Source organism: Calypte anna, chromosome 5 (genome assembly GCF_003957555.1).
Source record: "Calypte anna isolate BGI_N300 chromosome 5, bCalAnn1_v1.p, whole genome shotgun sequence".
NCBI classification, from domain to species: domain Eukaryota; kingdom Metazoa; phylum Chordata; class Aves; order Apodiformes; family Trochilidae; genus Calypte; species Calypte anna.
Genome location: NC_044250.1, coordinates 8,470,527 through 8,493,913, shown reverse-complemented (window position 1 = coordinate 8,493,913; position 23,387 = coordinate 8,470,527). Strand labels below are relative to the sequence as shown.

Sequence of the window (23,387 nt, the reverse complement as noted above, 5' to 3'; positions counted from 1 at the left end):
GATATAGTTGCACCTGACCCACTTTCTACCAGTCTGTGCTAATTCTCTTAGACACTTAAAGTCATAAAATTAGCATCTGGTGATATCCAGCATTATTACTGCAATTCAATATCTGTATTCAGGGAACTCTCAGGACTAAAAGAAAATCATTAAACTGAACACATTACAATATTCCATTCATAACTAATGAGTCAATGAAAAAGGAAGAAACCTTTTTAAGGCACATTCTGGACACAAATGCATGCTGGCTCCCCATGAAGCTGAACGCACCATAGCTCATGATAAGTTTCTAGAGATATTTCAAATAATCTTAAAATATCTTCAAGAGGTGCTTTATAATACAGCAAAGCTCAATGCCAGCAAAAAGACTCAAAACCATGCCAGGACTCCAGCAGCACAGAAGGTCACCACCTTCATGGTTCTCAGAAAGCAGCATGAAACAAGCCAGAGGGAGTAAAACACTGTTCCAGCACTGTTCCAGCTCAGGCAATGCTTTTTCTAAATACATTTCTGAGGCCTAAATAACTATCAGCAGTAATAGGCATGGCCACTTAAAGGTTTTTTGAAAGCCTTTTCTCTACAAATCCCTCTCATCAATGGCATTGAGTCAGCTGGAAAACTGCTGCTTCTGACAGGAAAAATGAATACATTTTTTATTGCCAAGTTAAAAACTAATTATTATATTATCTCTGAAATGGAAACAGTGCTTCTGAGGAGGATGGGGAAGACTCTGACCTGTCCAACAGCACTTAAAACTACAGGAAAACAGCTGAAACCAGTGCAGTTGCTCTATTTCGCGCCTATGCAAATGAGACCCAAATGAACAACACCGATATTTGGTTTGCTTTTTAATAAATCTTTTGTTCTCATTATACAGCACACAGGCAGTCACTGAAATGCATTTTTTTAACCCTTAATTAAATTTTAATACTAATGTACCTAGCAGCATATATGAAACATTTCAGTTTTAAGTTCATCAGGATTGCACTGGAAAAGATAGCAAGGTGAAATACACACGTTAAGCCATGCAAATGCAAATAGATTTATTAAAGTAAAGACTTAAATTTTGGAACCTGTTAAATCTACTTTCTGCTTCTACATGACACATACTGGCATTTTCACAATTTTCTAACCTTAAAAATTTATTTTAAAAAAGGGAACCTTCACAAAGAGAGTAATTGAGGTCTCCTGAAATATAATTGGGACCTTGAAAAACTGCACTGAGGTTTTGAGAAAGTCATATGTAATCTGTCTGACATACTCTGAAGCGCATGAAAAAATACTACAGCTTATATTGTTCAAGACAAAGGTACATACTTTGGCTGTAGACTTGAATATATGGTTCCTGAAATCAGCCTTCTGAAAATGTAAAAAGCACATAGTTCTTTCAATTGCTCTTTTCTGAAATGGAGATCTACTGAAATTAGGGATGAATTTAGGTGTTTTTTACTGGATTCAGAATTAGTCCCACAACAAGAATTTATACCAGGCACCAGTATATTGTTTCCTATCAGAAGAAGGAAATTTTAGTGCCCTCTCCAAGTGCTCATCATTGTATCTGCTTTTATTTTAAACCACTGTGCTACTGGATTTATCCAATCAAACAGCACAACAGACTCAAAAAAAGAAAAAAAAAGTTAATTTGAACTCCCCCTGATCTCTGCTCTCACTTTTTCTTTCCAGTCGCTTCCCCTAGTGTGGCGTTTCTTGCCTGTGAAATTCATGGCTATGCCATCACAGAAAAAAACCTGACATCAAGTTATAGAAGTTGCCATTTCATCTCTGGCAAAAGTCTGAGAGTAAACATACCACTTATAATGAGGATTCTGATAAATCTCTGCAAGAAGCTGAGTCTGGAGCCAGATGCAAGCATAAAGCAAGCTTTTGCCCTCTCAAGTAACATTACAGGGGAACCCAAAGTAAATTACTTATTTTACAAGCAGCAATGCTTGTGAACTAAAAAGCTATAAACAAAAACACAGAATGACACTAAATATAAAGAATTAGTTTCAGCAATACCATAAGGCAGAAAAAAATTGAAAGCAGAATATTGTAAAAGCAAAAGTAAATTGTAAAATAAAACTTTTAGGATTTAAACTAATAACAGCAAAAGCCCATAAATCATCTCGGCAATTGCTCCTTTTCCTACCAACCATCCATCCTCCCTAAATGGATGCCTTTTATCAGGTCTTCAGCATGCATTATGGCTTAAAGAGGACCAGAGGAATCTAATTTACTTCTGCAAGGAAAAGATGCTAGAAAAAGGCTTAGAGGGGTAGCAGATCCTGGAGTGTTGAATTTTTCTTGGAGACTACGTATCATTCTGCACAGCATGATTTTATAAAGAATAACATGTAGCACCAAGCTGAGACAGCCAAACCAAAAGTTACCTTTCTCTCAATTTCTGTCCTCCAGTGTGGGGACAGGAAACTAAGGATGAAGGCACCAAAGGGTAAGAAAAGCAAGCCCAATCAAAAGGCATAGCCAACTATAAGAATATGGTACTATACAGTACCAATACCAGTACTAACAAAACGTGACTGAACAGGTCTTCCTGAAAGATTAAGTGGTCCCGTGACTTCTTATTTATTTCAGGTAAGAAATAATGAAAAATAATATTTTTTTAAAAGCTCAGATTGCTCAGTGCAAAATGTATTAGTTACTGAGCTCATCACAATGGTGACAGGCTCTCAGAAACACTGTTTCTGACAGTGCTCTCCAATGTGCCCACTGGAGTAACTAGCTGTAAATTACAGAAAATCAGGCTTAAACTCCAGAAACCTCTTTTTTTTCAGCCAGATTATTTTTCTTCTTCTATGGCTGCATTGTGGCCAGTTCCTCCGTGCCCAGAGGCCTCAGGCCCGGCAGCACCAAACCCATTCAGACTGATTTAGCTCCTGGCATCACAGTAACTGTACTTACTTAAAAGATGCAGGAAGGAATTTCTACAAACACATTCCAGAGCCCAATTCCACCAATTAAAGTTGTATTTCAATTAATTTTTGAAATACAAAATGCCATGCATTGCATGAGGGAGTGAGCAAAAATTAAGGCCAGCAAGAGTGCATCTGTAAAGCCACGTCTAATGACTGAGCTTTATGCTGAACCAAATCAGAAGACAACCTTAGTTCACAAGGTACCTGTGTATGTGTGTGTGCAAATGTTCATATTGGTGGTTTTGTTTTGTTTCTACTTTGCTCATAGTTTACAGTTTCAGGTGATTTTTTTGTTTACTTCAGTGCATTGCTACATCATAAATTGTGCCATAAACTAAGAATAATAGCTCATAAATCCTGCCTGCCAACTTACCCACACTGTTCCATGAGCAGGCATTTCAAGAAAAGTTTGGTCAGCCTCAGGTAGTTCTAAATATAGTATTATCCACTGGGACTGGAATTAGATTTGACATAACCTACATAAAGTTGCTGAGTTTTGTGTGTACTTTGAAGAATCAGGATTTTACTTTTTTCTTCATTGACAGACAGCAGAAGAGATGATGCAGTTCATAGCTTGGGATGGGGAACTTATACATTTATGACCAGCAGTGAGTCACGGGATCTAGCTTCAGGGATCACATAACAGCTGTAATGACAGCAGCAATAAGAAAAGTCCTTTGTTCAGCATTTTCCTTCAACAGGATAAATTCAGATATGTCTTGTATTTAGGAGTTCAGAATTAATCCTCCAGCCTAGCAATATTTTTCTTTAAGTTCAGCATCCTGTGCTTATTAAAATTTCATCACTAAAGTTGCCAGAAAATAAGACTTGTAAATTAATGCTCAGCATGGCCTCACTGACAAACACCTAGGCAAGCACTGAGCAGTCAGACATGGACAGCCCAGTCCTTCAGATAATGGAGAGCTGAATTTTAACACATACAGTAGAAAAGTAGCAAGGTAAATGCTGCCAATGAGAATAGAGGAGAGGAGAACTGGAAAATTAAGAGATGTCTAAGAAAGACAGAAAGATATTTTATATGAAAGAGAAAGTGAGTACACATGTGTAATCATACATCTGAAACAGGAAGAGCACAAAGTATATATAATCTTATAAGCACTCTTAAGTACTAAGAGAAAACCTTCTTAGTAACTAACTGTTATACACTCAAAATTCTGCTTACTAGATACTTTAAATATACAGAAACAGCATCCTGGTTTTGTACACACTTTTTGATATGCCCCTCTTGTGCACAGAGGGCCAACAAGACTGGTATGAAAAAGGAAAAAAAGGAAAAAAGGACATTTGAAATGCCAACAGCATGAGCAGGTGTCACAATTCAAGGATTCTCATCTATGATCAAACTTTAGGGGGGGCGGGGGAGGAAAAAAAAAAGAGCCAAATCCTCTTACCATTATTACTGTTATCATCAACTAAAATAATCTCTTTGAGCAGGTGAGCAGGAGTCCGGTCAATGGCTGAATGAATAGAGCGCAGAATCACTGAAAGAGCTTCATTAACAAATATGAATACAATGCTGACTTCAGGAAGACTGTCAGGAAATGTAAGGTTTCTGCACCTGAAGGAAAAGATTTTAAAAAACAAGATGTAAACTATTGGAGGTCATAATGTCAACAAAACTGTTACAAAGAAATCTACCTCCAGCCATACCAATGATAAGAGAGCTTGTGCAGGCATGGACCAGAAGGTCCCCATACATCTTCAGAGTACATATAGGCAGGAAACAAGTGAATTACTACCTAAGAAAAGGAACCTCTAAAAATTATCTCCTGAATCTGACTGTTCAACCAAGGTCTAGGGTGACCTCAGTCTTCCACTAATGACCCAAACAAAACACTGAAAGTCTGCAAGCCAAATGCAAACTCCTGTTTAAATGCAGACTCCTGTTTAAATGCAGCCTCCAACATCAGTTTGCCAAATTTATTATTTTTTTACAGAATCTGCAACCTATCCCAGTCAAAACCTGGGGCTTCTTTCTCAGCTCAATAAAAACACAGTAAAAGATCCAGCTCCAGAGAATATCCTGCTACAACAGCTAAGATAGACAGAGTAGCAAGAACAACCGGTTAAAAGGATGGTAAATTTACCTGTAAGCTCAGTTAAAGTTTTCATTAAGATGAGGAATACTCTCATAAACTGATGGATTTTCCTGTGCTTTGGAAAAAAAAACAAACAAGTGTGCGTGTGTGTGTGTGTGTATATATATATATATATATTTTAGTCACACTCAAATTTGCTTATGCAAACAGCAGATTGGAAGTGCTGCCCACAGCTTCAAAGTTCCTTGATGTTTCATTGATTTTTCTCCCTCCATTTAAAAAGGATACACATTTTCTAATCTTATTACCAACTTCTATAATTTAACCTGTCAATAAAATGTTTACTTTTTTAATAAACTCACAAAGTAGTTAAGTAAAAGTAATTATTCTTCTCTGAAACTTTTAGCATTTTAATGCAAAGTTTCTGAACAACAGTCAATTTTACCTTTTCGTCAGACCTAAAATTATTTACTAGGATGAAATTAAGCCACAGGCTGACCCAAGCCTCATTTCTAGGATCTACAGATGGAAATGGTTGATGTTAATGCTTTTCTCTGCCTCCTGACAGCACTGAAGTGGCTATCTTCTCTCAAAATGTCTAGATTCACTACACTCAGTAACTTCTGATAGCTGTGGAAAGTTTTACTAACAGCTTATGTTAACCATGCAGAAAGCATGTACAGACTCAGAACTGTTAAATCATGCTTGAATATGACTCTAAATAACGATGTTCTTCAGCTAGAAGAGAAAAAAGCACTTCTATTTTGTATTTTAATCTGTAGAGTTAATAAATATAGAGAAGTAAAAATGTAAAAGCATTTCTTTCAGAAGACAGCTAGTGCAAGGACACACTGGTTTTCCCTTTTAAACAGTAGATCAGGAGTTAAAACCCCCAACCAGGATGTAAGGAGCATGAGTTCAACCTTCTCTGGTCTCCCCAGAGAACTATCTCACTATTTTCTATCTTGGTGTCAATTTTTCCAGCCCCCATTTCCAGAGTCATTCCTCTTTCTGTGGAGCAATTAAATGGAGTGGTACTAAGTAAGTCTCCTGAGCTTTGTGTTTAAGGCAGATTCCTTGGAGGACAGACCTGTATTGCAGTACCTACTCCAATGGATGCTAATGCATTTTAAATTGTAATGTATGTATGGCTATGTCCAATGCTCTAGATGATAATGCCACAGTATCTCTTGTGATGACTTTTTAATCTCTTTTGCAAGCTAATTTGTTGGGGTTTTTTTATCACTTAAGCAGTGCTGCTTTGTCTGAAGGAATAAAGGCACTTTCACAGAGCCTGCTGATCAGGTGTCAGAGGACTTTCATGGCAAGCAATACATAAGTCCAGAATGCTTGAGGTTGGAATTGACCCCTGGAGATCATCCTGTCAAAGACTCTCCTCAAGGGGCTCAGCCAGCTGCCCAGGACCCTATTTAAACAGCTTTTGGGTATATTTAAGGATGCAAACTCAACCTGTGCCAGTGCTTGGTCAACCTCACAGCAGAAAAGTGCTTCAGTTTGTGAACACTGTCTCTGGTCCTGTCAGTGGGCACCACTGAAGAGAGCCTGGCTCTGTCCTCTTTGCAGCCTCTCTTAAGATACTTCTACATTGATGATATCACCCCTGAGTTTCCTCTCCTCTAGACTGAACAGTCCCCTCTGTCCCCGTTCAGGCCCAGCCGGTACCAACCAGGCCTTTGTTTGCTCACCTCCCACTCCCACTGTGGTAATGGGGAGGTGAAAATCCACCCAAAGGTTCATTAATCAAGACAAGGACAGGGAAGTTTGCACTCCCCAGTTACAGTAGCAGGCAAAAAGACAGGTTCAACTTGGAAAGGAAACAAAAAAAAAATATTTCATCTACAAGGAGAAAGAGAAAACATGTCCAGATCTTAATACCTTTTCCTCCACACCTCCCTTCTCCCCAGGCTAGATCTCTTCACTGCCACCTCCCCTCAGGGCACACGGGATGGGCGGGGGAGGGGGGGGTCAGGTGCAGTTCTCCACACAGTGTTTCTGCTGCTCTTTCCTGAGGGGAAGGACTCCTCACATTCTTCCCCTGCTCCAACATGGGGTCCCTCTCACAGGAGAGTCCTTAAAGAACTTCTCTGACGTGAGTCCTTCCCGCCAAGAGCAGTCCCTCAGGCACAGACTGCTCCCGCCCGGGCTGCCCACAGAGTCACGGCTGCTTCACAACAGTCGCCTCCTCTGGCACGGGGTCCTCCAGGACAGCAGATCTACATCTGCCCCTCTCTGCAACCCTGCAAAGGCTGCTTCTTCACATCTGCCCACCTGTGACACTTCAGGGGCTACAAATCCACATTTACCCCACCGTGGGCCTTCAGGGATTGCTTCACCACGCTCCTCCATGGCTGCAGGGGCACAGCTGCCATTTCACAACGGGCTGAGGGGAAATCTCTGCTCAGGCACCTTCTACACTGACTTTGTTGTCTTTTCTCTGGCGTTTCTCTCTCACCTCATCTTCTGGTCTGCAGGTCCTTTTCTTATATTTTTGCAGCTTCATTTTCCCTTTCTTGACTATGTTACTCAAAGAGGCACATCCAGCTTCCCATATCTGCTGGGCCTTGAGCAGAGGTAGTTCAGGGATTAGAACTGGGGGAGTTTCCAGCAGCTTCTCACAAAATGGCCACTATGGCCCCCCCTCTGCTTCCAAAACACCACTGCACTGACCCAAGACTCAACTCCATATAAGGTTTCAAATATTCTCAAGGTGAAAAAAATTCCCCACTCCTGCTTCCTGTACTCTAGAGTACTTTGACCTCTGAAATTATTTATTAAAGAAAGGTTGTCTTCTGTGATGAACAATCTCTTAAAGCTCTGCTTAAAGCACTGCCTAGGTGAGTGAACAGGTGAATCAGGCAAAACTGACTTGAGTTCCACATCATCAAATCAGAGGTGAATTTCTGGCAACTATCAATTTTAGGGTTAAGTAGCATCTGAAACTCTGAAGGTGCATAATTCAGGCTCAAAGTGCCTAGGAGTCCCTGTACTTATGATCACACAACATTTTTAAATGCTTACCCTCAAGGTTTTCTAAAAGATGCTAAAACCATTACAGATTCAGCTCTGTGAAGAACAGGAGTGTTCATGGCACATAGTGTGCAACTATGTGCATTGGCAAAAGGAATTCCATAGTCAATCTAGATACTATTACTTTGTGCATGTCATGTCTTATACACAAACTAGATGTACAAATTTGCATGGGCACAATGAGAAATTACTACTAAACTTCTAGTCTCCTGTATACTTTTATAAAGCTAGCACATTTCTGTTTGATGTAATAATTGAAATTTAACCCAAGTTTTGAAAATTTAGCTTCAAATGGACTATGAACTAATTAACAGGCTCAAAACACTGGAATAATTTTCAGTATTAGCATGTAAAGAACCTACAAAGCCTGGTTTTTTTAGTGATTCACTTGCAGCCAAAATGCATGGAGAGAGAAAATGGTCCAGCAAACAAAGCTACAGTTGGTATATCTTTAGAGGTATAGTTTAGGCATTGTAGTATTTGTTATCCTCAGCAATACTGATATACAAAGATAAAAATGAAACTCTAGCAAAAATGGTAAAATATACCACCTATCAGATAAAGAACAGCACACCGATTTGGGAAAATATTTTAAATGGCAATGAAAATATACTTAAAATCATTCAAAGATGTTGCTTCCTTAAACTGGGTTTTTTTCTCCTCTGTCAATTAAACTGAAATGTTTAAGCAAAATTTCTGCTTCTGATGTGTCTTCTAGCAATTTAGGAAATTTTTTGGGGTTTTTGTCCCACCTGCATTCATTTAGATATTTTCAAGTTAGATCACACTGCACAAGATCTTCCATTGTTTGGCAAGGACCGTGTTTAATGCTACAAATGTCATTTGACTCCCTTTTTGCCCCACTTTACATTAGAAGATAATTACATATGAAAAAGGAGAACAAAACTGTACTCCTGTTGTGTCTAATTTCTCTAGTCTTTTCAACTATATTAATTTTCAATGAAGATACGTTCCTAAACTGAGTTAATGTTTTCTTTTATCATTTAGCCCCATTTATCATCTTTACTTCCAGCTTGAATTCACTTCTTTTTCAATGTGTGTAGCGTTTAAAAATGCATTTTCATGCCTACATTGTTTTTGCGATGATGACAATAAAAATTATCTACTTTTTTTTTATTTGAACAACACATTATGAAATCCCCACACCACATAGAATGCACAGCACTTGAGCAGGTTCACAAGTTCATCCATCTTCCCCTTTATGCAATGTTTTATCAGGAATTAAATTCCGTAATTCTAATACAGAAGAAATAGCTACAGAAAAAGAGTGTGTGAATATGTGTATAGAAATAGTGAAGGGGAAAAAAGGGAAGAAATTGTATGGATCAGAATCTTACATTCATTAAGCTCTAAGAATTGAATGGTTGCATGGCAACCAGCAAAGTACAAGTTTCAATGACAGCTCTGCCTCACACTCATCCAGGGTCCTTGGACAAGACCCCTTACCTGCTCCTCTGCAAAGTGAGGCTCTTGCTCAAAAAACCCACATCTACAAAGTATAGAGTGTTTTTTAGTATTATGACTTAATGATTTTTAAGTACAAAATCTAAATATTATTTAGAATTACAATGAATATCATCCCAATGTAGCTAAAAAATTACCTCTTGCAACCTACTCTACTAAATTACATTGTGCTAATAACACTAAAGGAACAGTTGTCATGGTTACCAGAAATTAAGTGAAACTCCTGGTGTTCTATTTCAAGCACAGCTCTGGCAAATGGAGGATAGCATGGACTCTTCCTTCAAATATTTGTTCACAAAAAATTAGATTCCTCTAGAATACATGCATTGTGATATTGGTTTGGTCAGCTGCATTAAAATTAGCTTAGTGTAACTATGCAGTAAGACCAAGAAAGCAAAATTTAATTTCTGTATTAATAACTTAGGTCCGAGACCTTCTACAAATATATAAATAAATTATGAAAAAATAATTATTTTCTGAAATTTTTAAAAAGCTATCACCAAGAATTACATGGGTATCACAGCCAGCTATGGCAACAGAAAGCATTTTGTGTTTCAGTCACTAAATTATGACATCTATTCCACAGTTTTTCTAAAATATAGGATGCTATAAAGCACATTACTAAAACATTTGGGATTAAGGTATTGTTTTAAGAAGATATGTAGGAAGGAGTTCTAGTTCAAACATGAATTTCTCAGAAACACAAGTAGAAATAGAATTGTACTCTCTTCGAGATCTGGTAACATTTTACCATCAGGCAAAATGGCAAATGGAAATTCAAGGTGTATGGGAGAAAAAAAATCCAATTATGGCACAGATTAAATACATAGCACCAAAACTCTTGCAAAAGAGCCAATTCTTATAAAATTCCAGCTCAACTACTTAAAGTTACAATTTTAATTTTGTGATCATTCTTCATTTGATCTTTTGGTATTATCAGTATTTGAAGTGTGAAATGAACTATGCTAACAAAGCTGGCACTGAACAAAACATTAAAAAAGGAATTTTTCCTGATCTCTGAGGTTTACAATCTGTTCTTACAGAATGATAGCCAGCAAGAGAGTACTCCTGCTGCAAATCTACAAATCTCTTTTTGTGTTCATCATCTTCTATTACAACGGGAGCAAAGACAGATCTACAGTCATGTGAGGAATATAAATATAAAGTTACCATGTAACTATAAGCAAACATGGATGTTTTTTCCCCTTCTAAAAACAAACAAACAAACAAATCTAACAAGGAAATATCAGCTAGCAGGCAGGGAAGTTGATAAATGTGCAGATAAATTCCAAGACTGTAACACAAAAGTGACTAGTTCTTGGTATCCTAAGCATCTTACAACATAAGATTTAATTGTAACACATTGAATCTCCACTCCTTTTAATAAAAGCTATTAATGTTGATAAAATTATACAATAAAGGTCCATTTTTTTCTTGGTACTTAAACCCAAGACCTTTCTCTGAATAAAGCAATAAGAATGGTAATCTGGGAGTTGATCTCAATAAAACTCATTGTTCAATGAACATGAGAAGAATTCTGTATAGCTATTTGGCCAAAAATTGTTAGCCCCTCTCACAGCAGTATGCGAAGCATTATTCTGACTATGTTCACATGTTATGACACATTAAAAAGAGACCAAGAGAGAGCGTGTGCAGATTACTGCTTTGCATCTTCTTTGTGTTAAAGGAGACAATGGGGAAGATCAAACCAACAAGTGTGCACCATTACTACCTTAGGTTATCATTGCATCTTGGGAGACTGCAGCTGATTTGTTATCACTGCTAGTGATATTAAATAATGCCAGAGCATTCATTTGAGGTGTTACTTTCAGACAGGATAAACTGAAGCACAGATCAGAATCACAGAGGGTGGCCATTCAGGCAGTACACAACTCTGTGATGAGTCAGTTTGAAGGCACGCAAAAGTGAGACAACAAAAAGAAGAACCAAAGGGATAGAGATGAGTAAAAGAGTGGAAATACGAAATAAGGCATTATGTATTTATTTAACATGAATGCTGAAAAATTTCGTAATCTTAAATTTACCAGATTTTGCAGGATTCCTTTCAAATGTCAAATACCACATGCAGTATTTGTGCTACCTTTCATGAGTAGAACAAAAGAACTCGGTCAGAAATTGATATGGAACCATATCCTTCACAATCGTAAGCCCAGCAAAACAATTGTTTCATAGAGACATGTGGAAGCAAACACTTATGGAACTGCAAGTGTGTAGGAGCTGGCTTTTGGGGACAACCAGAGCTCACATATAAATACCCAGCCTGAATGTCATATTTTGACATCACAAGTTTCTCTTACATCAGTTTTAATAAAGGAAAACCTGCAGGTTTATAGTATCATGTCTTGACACAACATCCAGGAGAGCATATACCTCTGTAACACTGATGGATATTTTGGACAGGTGTACACATACATACAGCTTCTGTCCTAAAAACACATCACTATCCTCAACCACTAGATGTTTAATTTTTCCACCTTGTAGTCATATTTGCAATCAGTGGATTTCACATATGTTTTGTTTGTGTCCACTTCATCAGAAACCTAATTCTACTGCTTGGCAAGGCTTCTACCATAGTTACTTGCCAAACTGAGTCTCAAAGTAATAAAAACTGAGACTGGTGAACTTTGTTTGAAAAAAGAAACACTTACAAAATGACCGAAGCCCTTCACTGCACAGGAAACAGGACATCTCTCCTGCATCTGTCTAACTGATAAACAGCTCTGACTGATCTAAGAAAAGAGCCGATCTGCTACAAGCCAAATGTTAAACCATACTATTTAGCAATCTCCAAAGAAAGAACACCTGATCTTTAAATTGTTTTTTCCTTCTCCACCCTTCCTGTCTTTGCTTCTTCATGCAAATAGTGTTTTTACTAATGCAACAGAAGTTGGGATAACTGCAGTCACACTGACTGAAAAAGGTGCACTACACCTTCCAGTCAACTCCTTTTTATCATGCAGGCTGTGCAGCAGAAGGACTCTGCAAAATAGTTCCGCTGGTGTCCTTCTCCACACCTCTTTTTTCACTACCATGATATAAAGAAACCAGAATGTCTTCTCTCTTTCACCTATGTGTTTCAGCAAACTGGATCAGGCAACAAAAAATGTACAAGCCAACAGAGCAGAATCTTAAGTAATCCACTTGAAAGGAGATTTGGTACACAGATTTGGGATTCCTAAATGACCTAACTTTCAATAATGTCTGTCTGTGTCTGTCTTGTTCAACATTTCACTCATTACAAGCTTTGTGGGTACTGCCTGCCCTACTTAATGTAATGAGTGCAACAAAATGGCAACTAGCACTGCAGAATCATCCTGTTCCTGCACAGAATAAAGGCAACGTGCCTCCCTCAATGCTTCCAAACTCATTAGAGAAAGTAGTTATGTGTTAGTTTGTTAGATATGTTTCAGGCTAGAATACGCATATAATGTTTGTAAACAGCAGAGCACCCAATTTCAGCAGCAGAAAATAAGTGGGAGGCCTTGGGAGAGATAGTATAAGCAAAGCTCCACAATACTGCTTATACTGTCTACTAAGTACTGCAAAAATAGAGCCTACTTTAGGCTGTGATGACTACTTCAGGAGGCTAGGGTATCCAGGGGAACCATTTATTATAATCTGTATTTTGGACTGTGCCGGCACAAATATCCACAATGAAAAGTAATCAGACTCTGAATTCTGACATGAAGTTGGTTAGAAACCATTCTGGAGTACCTAAAACACAAGAAGGTCCCACTTCAAGAGGTGACAATTGCCACAGCCTGACCCAACTGAAATCTGCTGGACATTTTCATCTGACCGATGGTAGTGCACTGCCCTAGCTACTAAATGTGGTCTCCCACCTCTGCACGCCACCTTCATTAAAAGACTGGGAAAGGTTGAATATTTACCCTCTCCTTTACATGTGTTATGGCTCAGCAATCTCTAATTGTGCTCTGGTTTTCTCACAGAGTTAAATGCTGACAATACGTAATCTACAAAATCCTCTCTGCTGTAATACAGGGCTACTACATATGTGGAGTGGCCTTTCTCACTGCAGAACCTTGCAAAGAAATGATGAGTTCCTATGCTAAGTTAATGTGAATTCTCAGAGCACTGAAGGCAAAAAGAAGGTCAAGGCTCAGTCATACCAGTTTGATAAAAATGGGGCTACTAGCACCACACACTCCAGGCAGATCACTTAATGCTCCCAGCCTCAGCTGGGGCCAAACACGTATAAATTACATTAGGCTTCAGTTATATGCCTATTTCTGTTGTCTTTGCAACCTTCCTACACTTCATATGATAGATTATGAATACAGATGACAGAACACAACTGAGCCCAGAAATATGAATTCCATTCTTTCAGCTACCTGCCCACAAGCCTTTGCTGGGATTTCAGTGTCATGATGACTCTTCCAGAATCACTGCTAAATGCAGGCTAATGAGCTTGACTGGACCTAGGCTAACTCTGACCAGAGCTATTGTGGTACTCCTGTCCTATCTCTGCTTTTGTGCATTTCTAGTCAGAACAGAAATACCACAGCCGAGTAAGGTCCTGCAAAGTTGATTAACTCGGTTTCCATGCCTGCTGCTGTAGTCTCCAGCTCAAGATGTCCTTGACTTTCATGCTATGCTGCTTGAGCCTAGTATCTGCCCATGGATAATTTAAATACTCCATATAGACTCTGAAAGTGACTAATGGAATTTGCATTAAAAGTAGGTGCTACACATCCTAAAAATTGATTATTACAGCAGAAAATCAGGGTAGTTCTTTTCCCACAAATGAGAATTTGCATATCAGGAACGGGAATCCTTTTTTTCAGCAACATGATTTTCAGAACCCCCTGTAGCTCTTTACTCCACAGGGTGCCACATATACAGCAGTGCACATACTACCTGACAACAGTCTTCATTATCCTCAGTATCAGAAATTACTACATTTCACTGTCAGATTACCTACTTGCTCCTGAACTATGATAAAGGGGGTGTGGGAAAAAATCTTCCTGAGCTACCATTACTAAGCAATTATTTTGTATGCATGCATCCATGAACATATTGTAATGTTTAACACGTTTCTGGCAGATAGTTAACTTAAGGATTGAGAACTTTCACAGAAATTATGAGCATGATTCATTTTTGACTAGTTTCTTTTTAAATCTCAACCCTAATTTATTTCTTTCAGCTACAGTAAAATTCATTTTCTATGTCTTTTTAATTTTTAAAACCCATAGTTATAAAAAATTTAGATTTAAGCCATTCAAGAGAATAATTTTAAGAGATATAAGAAGCGACATATTTCTGTCATTGATGTCGTGTTAGTTACAGAAGATTTATTTTTCCTCTAAATTAAAACAACAAAAAACCAAAACCATTTTCCCTACAGACTGTGCAAAACTAATTTAACCAAAATACAAATATAATTTAGTGGCTGGAAAGCTGCCCAGCAGGAAAGGACCTGGAGGTGTTGACTGGCCACTAAATGGATATGATCCAGCACTGTGTCCAGGTGGTCAAGAAGGCCAACAGCATCCTGTCCTGCATCAGAAATAGTGTGGCCAGCAGGACTAGGGAAGTGATTGTGCTCCTGTTTTCAGCACTGGTGAGACTGTACCTTGAATATCGTGTTAAGTTCTTGGCCCCTCACTACAAGAACACTGAAGTGCTGGAGTGTCTAGAGAAGAACAACCAAGCTGGTGAAGTGTTTAGAGAACAAGTCCCATGAGGAGAGGCTGAGGAAACTGGGATTGTTTAGTTTGGGAAGAGGATGCTCAGGGGAGACCTTATTGCTCTCTACAACCACCTAAAAGGAGGGTGTAGTGAGGTGGTTGTTGGCCTCTCCTCTCAAGTAAATAATGATAGGACTTGAGAAAGTGGCATGAATTTACACCAGAGGGAGGTTCAGACTACATGTTAGAATTTCTTTACTGAGAGAGTAGTCAGGCACTGGAACAGGATGTCCAAGGAGATGACAGAGTCACTTTCCCTGGAGGGATTAAAAAAAGTGTGTAGATGTGGCACTTCAGGACATGTTCTACTGGGCGTGGTGTTTTTTTCTGGGTTGATGTTTGGACTCAATGATCTTAGAGGTGATGGTTTTGTTATTATGTATAGTTCTATGGATCTTGGTTTTCTTAATTATTTTATCAACTACACAACATAAATATTTCTAAAACCTGTTATAGATAAATGTATAGCATAAATATATTGAATCTCTTGCTTAGAATGGTGTTTTTATCTTATAATTAATACCAGACAATTTAATACAGGGTAAACCGTACTGCTTACTGCTTTAGTTATTTGGTTGAAGTGAGATCACATCTGGATTGCTTTTAGAATTGGCAAGGAAGTAAGGCCTTTCACATCTCAGTTTCTGGTTCAATTCAGTAAATACCCATGATGTTTATTTTAAAGATTTTTTTTTAATGAGCTGCAAAGTCCCATGTTTTCCTCCACCCATTTCCGCATCCCCAGAACCATTATTTGTTCAAAGGATCAGATGTATCACCAAGGCTGGAAAAAAGTTGCATATAAACTGTCTCTGTGAATGGCCCTGTCAGAACAGGCCTCAAATGCACTGAAAGGAAGGTTGTTCACTCCCTTGGCCCCATCCATCTCACCAAGTCATTGTGGAATAACAGTAGATGTATTTATCCTGCCTGACGTGCATGCTTGCCAGAAAAGAACAGCCCAATAACAGAGGCTCCATGGACTTTCAGCTGGTACACAATACTTGACCAAAATGTGTGTCTCACCATTAGAGCTCAGTAGTTTCATCTGCTTACTGATCTTAAAAAGACAGTTCTGGGCTTTCAAAAGAAGAGTAGTTCTTACTTTCTTCCTACCTTAGTAAGACCTTGAATTAAAACTGAAATTTAGTATAAAAAGGTTGTTCTTTTAGCAGTAAAAAACCTATCTAATGTAAACTGTAGGTGAGATTAATGTTCCAAAAGATCTTGAAGATCTTCTGAAGGATATTTAGTGGGATTTTAATAGGACTTCATTTGGGCACTCTGGTGTTTCAGGAGACATTTGAAACTTCCAACCTTCAAAACAAGAGCTAACAGACTGTAGAGCTCAGGACCTACAATGCTAGGTTGAACAGCACTTACCCGTGAGGCCTAAGGTCAGGCAGGGGCCTGTCCAGCGGCAAGCGGTCGCTCAGGTAAGCGTTGTAGCCATAATACTGGAATTGTTTCAGTGCAATTCGCTTGTTCTCAGGACTGAGATCTTGTCCCCAGTGAGCGAAGAGAGATGAGTCAGTGAATGCTTCAGCAGGATTTTCTTCCAGTTTTGGTGGAGCCTCTACAAAAGACAAAGACAAAAATAGTTTTAGAGTTGCATCCCAATAGGCTCTAGGGCACGTTCCTTTAAAATGTATAAACTGAAGGAGAACACAAACAAAGCAGCACATGCAGCCAGCTTAGAGTAGCCTGCAAGTCTTCATGTAACATGCTCTCACATACCTCTCATGGTAGTGTAACTATTAGCACGTAAGGCTCAACATTTTGAGCAGGAACAATTCCTCTCGACTACAATGAGATGAAAGGGACTGATAAATTTAAATTAATTGTCAAAAGGATCCTTATTAACAACCCCAGAGAACCTCTCACTCTGTAAACAGTTTTTGACATATAGTACGCTAATAAAGGAAGATCAAAGGCCTTACTTTACCCTGGTTTGTCACCATAAACTAGTGACACACAAAAAATGTCTTCATTTTCTGAAAGTCTTAGTTATTTATAAATGGTCTCCATAGCCGTTAGGAACTAATCAACTAAACAAAAATGCCCACATCTGAAAAGCTTCACTCACAAACCATAACTCTTGGGTCATGCAGAGACTTAAAAAAATAAAAAAGAATCTTTGGGAAGTCTTTAAATGTGTCCAAAAGGCAGAAACTTCAACTGAGTCAGAAAAAACACGCAAATATTTGTTCAACCTTCTGCGTGTTAAAATAACCTGCATATTTCCAAATCAAGAGCATCCTCCCTGAAGGATTTAACTTTTATATTTGTTGCTACACCTATGACAGAAGACTGTAGGATCCACACACATGCAAACAGCACACCATCTGAATAAAAATAAGACTTGCATGCACAAGTATTTCTAACTATGGACAGATACAGGGATAAATTTCCATAGTTGAAGATCCCTCCCAGAAGCCACCACGTTCACACTCACACAGGCATCTATTGAATTTTATCTAATTATTATGTGGACAAGTGTATTTCTGAATGCAATCTATTAATCTCTTGCTGTTTTCTGGTCGAAACAGCATTCCAGGTTGTATCTGCAAAGGCTAAGACTTTACAGAAATATATACATGTGAATCTATTTTACAAGCTCTAACAAACCACTTGCCAAACACTGCCATTTTTTTTATACTAAGCAAACGTGTTATTTCAATGCATTGTTTTAAGAGAAAAAAGCATTAGCAAGAACTTTCAATTACAATTCAAATCAATGCAATTAAGCTGACATCTCTGATGACAAAGTCTTTCTTTACTTTATTTGACTGAAAACCCTTGGGGGAAGTGAATATTCAGGCAGTCTCACAAGAAATAAAAACAATTATTATAAGACCATCAACTGTTTTTCGAGTAGTCAACAACCACATTTGATGCCTTAGTTGCTGAAAACTGATCTTGGCCTGAAGTCTCACAGCCAGTTCTTACCACTTAGTTCTACAATTCCAGAATGATTATGGGAAGCTAAGGCTCAAAGGTGAGCCAGTAAGTAGTACTGCCTGAAGTAATACTAAGGAAGGCACATTTATCTGTTTAGTTATTACTAAAAAGGGAAGATTCCCTAAAAAGGGAACAACTCCATTTTTCCTATGGGAAGAAACCTTCCTGCCCAAAGCATATTGCTACAAATGGTAACACGGGGTCTTCTCTACTGGTATTAAGTCTTGACAGCCTGACACCCTGCCATTAAATCAATTGGTACAAGAAATAAATCACCCAAATGTCAGGTGGATATACACTTGGGCTGAGGAAATCATAAGCCTGGCTGGTCATGGTATAGGAATGGGGCTGGTCACACATTGCTTACCTGAGTCAAAAAACCTCACAGCTTTTTTTCCGTAAGCACCCACGTGTCTCTAGTTCATACATTCTGGATTATGCTTACTAGTTATGCAATTAATATAAAATCTGTTGTTTCTTCTGATCTCACTGACTGCAGCCTCCAAGCTAAAAACTTTGGAGAACTCATTCTCCTCTTTCTATTGCACATTATATAGAGTAACTCAGAGACACCAAATCCAAAGATATGACCAAAATCCAGATTGTATGTGATATGAAACAAATTCTGTCCTAGTAATTAAAGATAATATTGTTAGTAATTGAATCTCAATTGCATTAACTATTAACTTGCATTAACACTATCCTTTTAATGAAACACACACAGTGAGGTTTCAACAGCTTTTTCTAGTGTATTGGGTACAAATAATAAGGTTTGGGTAGCACAGGGACTGCAGGAGATTAAGTTAAAGGTGTTTCACTACCATTTACACTAGAAATTAAAGACATAGAAGTGGTTGGTTATTTTTGCTTTGCTGTTTTGGGTTTTTGGTTTTTTTTAGTCATCACAGCCCTGTCAGGATTTTAACCAAAAAAAGCCCCAAACAGCTAGATTAGAGAATGAATCAAACTTCTAGCTAGGAATTCAGTTTTAAACTGAAATAAAAAGTAACAGGAAAAAAGATGAGAAAGTCAAAACAACTGAAATAGTTGCCAAAAAAAAAAAAAAAAAAAAAGAAAAAATTAAAGAAAAATTTAATTTATTACGCAAGATACAACGGACAGCTAAGCTAGCAATTTCTCATCATAGGACTATAGATTTCCCCACTTTTTCTACTCTAACTTCAGTGTTAGAAGTGCTACTGATAATCGCTGGAATTCACAAATCAATCTTTTGTAAATGTGCTAAATACATACAGAAGTAGAAACATGACATTTTTAATTTATTACCTTCCTTGCAACATAAAACAAATCTGTAATTCGCAAAAATTCAGTCACATCTCTTTTTTTCCTGTTCTCATCAGAATGCAGGTCACATTTTGGTAAACTCAGAAAGCAAAAAGCACAATGAAAAAAGAATCCACTCCTTGGTAGGCATATACTTTGAAATGACATAAGAATTTTCTATGTATCCTAATAACCCTGTTTGTTATACATTCTGAAATGAAAGACAATTTTAAATTAAAGATTAGCAGTCCTCCATTTTGTCTAAGGTGAAAATTGAGACTGATAAGAATTGCTCCTGACTTATTAATGGTGCTCACCAGTACTGCACCTCAATTAAAGCCACAGGAAAGCATCTTCAAAAACATCATCTTATTGAGTTACCAAGAAATACTGTTGTTTATGACATTAACCACAGAAAGCCTGATCTTCAAGGTATGCTTAGAATCAATATGGTCTAACCCTACCTACTGTAGAAACACTGACAAAAATCTCAGCTGGACTTGTCCTTGAAGAAATGTGCCTTTCTTATCATCACTGTAATATCAATTAATCAGGTTTACACTGCATTTTAAAGACAAGAAGACTGTACTTAGCAGCAAATGCGGTTTTCTCTCATGTTGTTGCTTTTCTGGAAAGTCTTTTGAGTGCTTTGATAATCATCATTATATTTCACATTGTCTTGTGTTTACAAGAAGAAAAAAAAACAAAAAAACCCAACAAAAACACCAACTCCCATATGTCTGGGAGCAAACAGTCCCAGCAAATAGTCTGGAAAGGCATTAACTAATAGCCACTGTGAAACAGCTTGACTGCTAGGCACTTAATGATTTTACCACAGTCACACCCCTCAGGTGGAGCACAAATGACACTCAAATATGCCCATTAGGAAGCCACTAAGGCAGGCATCAGAAAATGTGAAGGGCTGAGAGCCTTGAGTCCTGTCTCCCTTGACTCAGTCATCCTGCCACAATGAAGTGCTTTTTTTCACTTGAGATTCACAGCTCTGAACACTCACTGGGATTTACATGTCTACAATTTCTCCCTAAAACAGCCCCTTAAAAACAGATCCTTCCCTAAGCAATGGTCTTCTCTTTACCTAATATTACGCAGGAAGAGCATCTCTGCAGGATACAAACCGTTCAGCTTTACTTCTTTCTCCTGTGCAAAGTGATTTGAATGTACATCAAAGCTGTACTGGGACCCATGACAAAGCTGCTTAAATGACTGAGAGCCCAAGTACTGCTACTGATTTGTACCAGATACAGATCTAGAAAAGCATTTTAAATTGCCTGTTATAGGGTAATTCTCATCTCAGCTTTATACAATGGGTGGAAGTAGAATTTACTTAAACCTAAAAAGCTGCCGAAGGATACCACAGTTACATTTCAGCTAAATGCACACAAGGATTTTCTACTGAGTCTTCTGTTCCTCCACTGTAAAAGACAGCAGAACAGGGCTGGGATCCTAGAGTCTGTACATTAAACAAAAGAGCACATTAAGTGGATCTCTCATCTACATATAATCCCAGGCAGATGGTTACTAATCCTAGTTGTTCTAAATAGAAACAGAATTATCCAGGAGTGTTAGCAAGCATCAGCAAAATGCCTAAAAAAATCATGTAATGAAACAGACTTCTACCAGTTTTCTGGACCACCTTTAATATACAACCAGAGACTTTATTATTATTTTATTATCATTACTTCTAGCAGACTGTTAAGATAGATAGCAGAAGAATATTCTCTGATAAAACACCAGGGAATTGTGAGATATTGTTTTGAATTTACATAATGCTGTTAAGACTTCTTCTGCATGATAACAGATTTCATTAATTCTGAGGTTATGTCCACATTGAAACAGTGGGGTTGTTTTCTTTTTCTCCACCTGCCCAGCAGGTGTTTGAAATCTGCAGGTCTTGCAAGTTAATTACTGATGTGTCACTAGGATGGGATGGGATAATGAAACTCTATTTGAAAAGTATAAGAATGACAAAATAATTGTACCAAAAGAGTTAGGATATTAGGCATAGAGTAGGAAAAAATTCTGAAAGCAGCTAGCTTTAAAGAGAAGACTTGAGAAAAGCTAATGTTACTTTGGAAGACCTATTCATCAATGGAACCAAAGCTTTTCTAAATCCATAGTGGAAGTAATTTTCTCTAACAGCAAAAGAAGATTCTTAACAGTTTGTTTCCAATTAATCTTTCCTCCTGGAAAAAAAGCTGTCCTTTAATACTTATAAAAAATCCTAGCTCATGACAATCCCAGAGAACTAGATTTCTTAACTGGAAAATGGAATCTGGGATATTTTAAACCAATATTTTGTTTTATATGAGTTGTTTTGTAAGTGTACTCTCTGAAAATTGAGTAATTATAAGACAAATCGAAGCCAGTTAAAAAGCAGGAGGTAATTTCCCTGGCCAGAGAAGTAAAGCTCATTGTGTTAATCCTGATCATCATCTCCTAACCTCAGCTGGAAAAGTTTCCTAGAGAAGCCTTCGTATTTGTGTTCATGATGCATTCTTGGTATTTTTCATATGTTCCTCCTGCCATCTCTATATCCTGACTTTGGCCTGCTTTCAAACTGCTGTGAAGAGTCACAACTAATGGGCACACGGAGTGTGCAAAGCCACAGAACACTGGGAAAGTTACTCAGATAACAAAACATCTTCACCTTAATAAAAGTGCCTGGCCTTCAATACAAAGAGCTATCCCCAAGGTAGCCTTCTGCCTCAAACCACAAGGAAAAGAAGATGCTGAATCTTAAACCCCAACCTGTCCACAACCACAAGCAGATCCTTTAGACTCCTGCAGAGGATGATGGTTGCACTGGAAACTTATAATAAGAGTAATATCCTCCTGTTGCTGCTCATGGTATCCTTCAACAGTAGTAAAGGAAAAAGAGGATTTAATTTTCTGCCTAAAATAATTCCTTAATTATCTTTTTATAACTGAGCACTTACAGAAAAGCCAGAATGTTTTCCCTGTGGATCTCATCTTGGCACTGTAAAACAGGGATAGCACTGCTTCCCCTGCCTTGCAGAAGCATTAAAATAAAGCTACACTTCTGAGCTGCTCAGTACCAGCCATCACTGAAAGGCCCATAAAAACAGAAAAAAAAAATCCTCTTTCCTCACATTAGGAATGTTAAGAGCAGCTATTTTTCATGAATTCCTCTGCATCAGCAGACAGTTTGCATCATCAACAATCTTCAATTACTTGTTGTCCTTGTCCCACAAGAAGTTAATACTAAAGATGCTGGTTTCATTATTTCCAAGCCACCTGCCTTTCACACTCCCTGGATTACAAGGAGCAGATGTTTACTACAATTCCACTTCCTTAACTAGTAACAGTGGATTTGTTGTGTGTGCAAGGAGATTGACTGCATTTTCAAACCTCTTTGGAGTCTGGATTGTCAGAAAATATTTCAGTAGTGGTATCTTCCCTGCAAAGAGTCACATGGACTCAGCTATTCATTGCTTTAAAGCTTGACAGAAAACAGGTTCTACAAACAGCAAATGTTAAATTGTTACCAAGAAGGTACCCATTCCTAACTGACCTAGTTATACATAAGCTGTAAAGAAACAAAAATGCAAATTTTGAAGTTAGAATATATAAGAATAAAGTAAGTTTGTTCAGACAAAATCCCTTCTTTAAGTGATACCTTTTAGACCTAACAAAATGTGCACTTCATTGCTTAATTATACATCCTGCTTTACCCTTCTCTTTTCCTATTCCCCTTTTTGATTTTTCTTGCTCAGAGGTATGCAAACCATCTGTGCAGTTAACATGGCCCAATAACTATCTGCAAATCTGTTTCCCTGAAAGCAACGTTACCAAACCTGGCAGGCCAAATAGCACCAGCTGCTTGCAGGAGTTCCAGCTTGCAC

The 23,387-nt window shown here is 38.0% G+C and overlaps 1 protein-coding gene across 1 annotated transcript in view; it reads right to left on the bottom strand.

Moving 5' to 3' along the window:
- Positions 1-23,387, bottom strand: part of GALNT18 (polypeptide N-acetylgalactosaminyltransferase 18) — a 145,808-nt gene that overhangs the window by 67,157 nt on the left and 55,264 nt on the right. Inside the window, exons 3-4 of the mRNA XM_030451431.1 lie at positions 16,642-16,834; positions 4,349-4,515 (exon numbers count right to left, since the gene is read on the bottom strand). Coding sequence (XP_030307291.1) covers positions 4,349-4,515; positions 16,642-16,834 — 360 coding nt within the window. The remainder of the gene's footprint in view (positions 1-4,348; positions 4,516-16,641; positions 16,835-23,387) is intronic.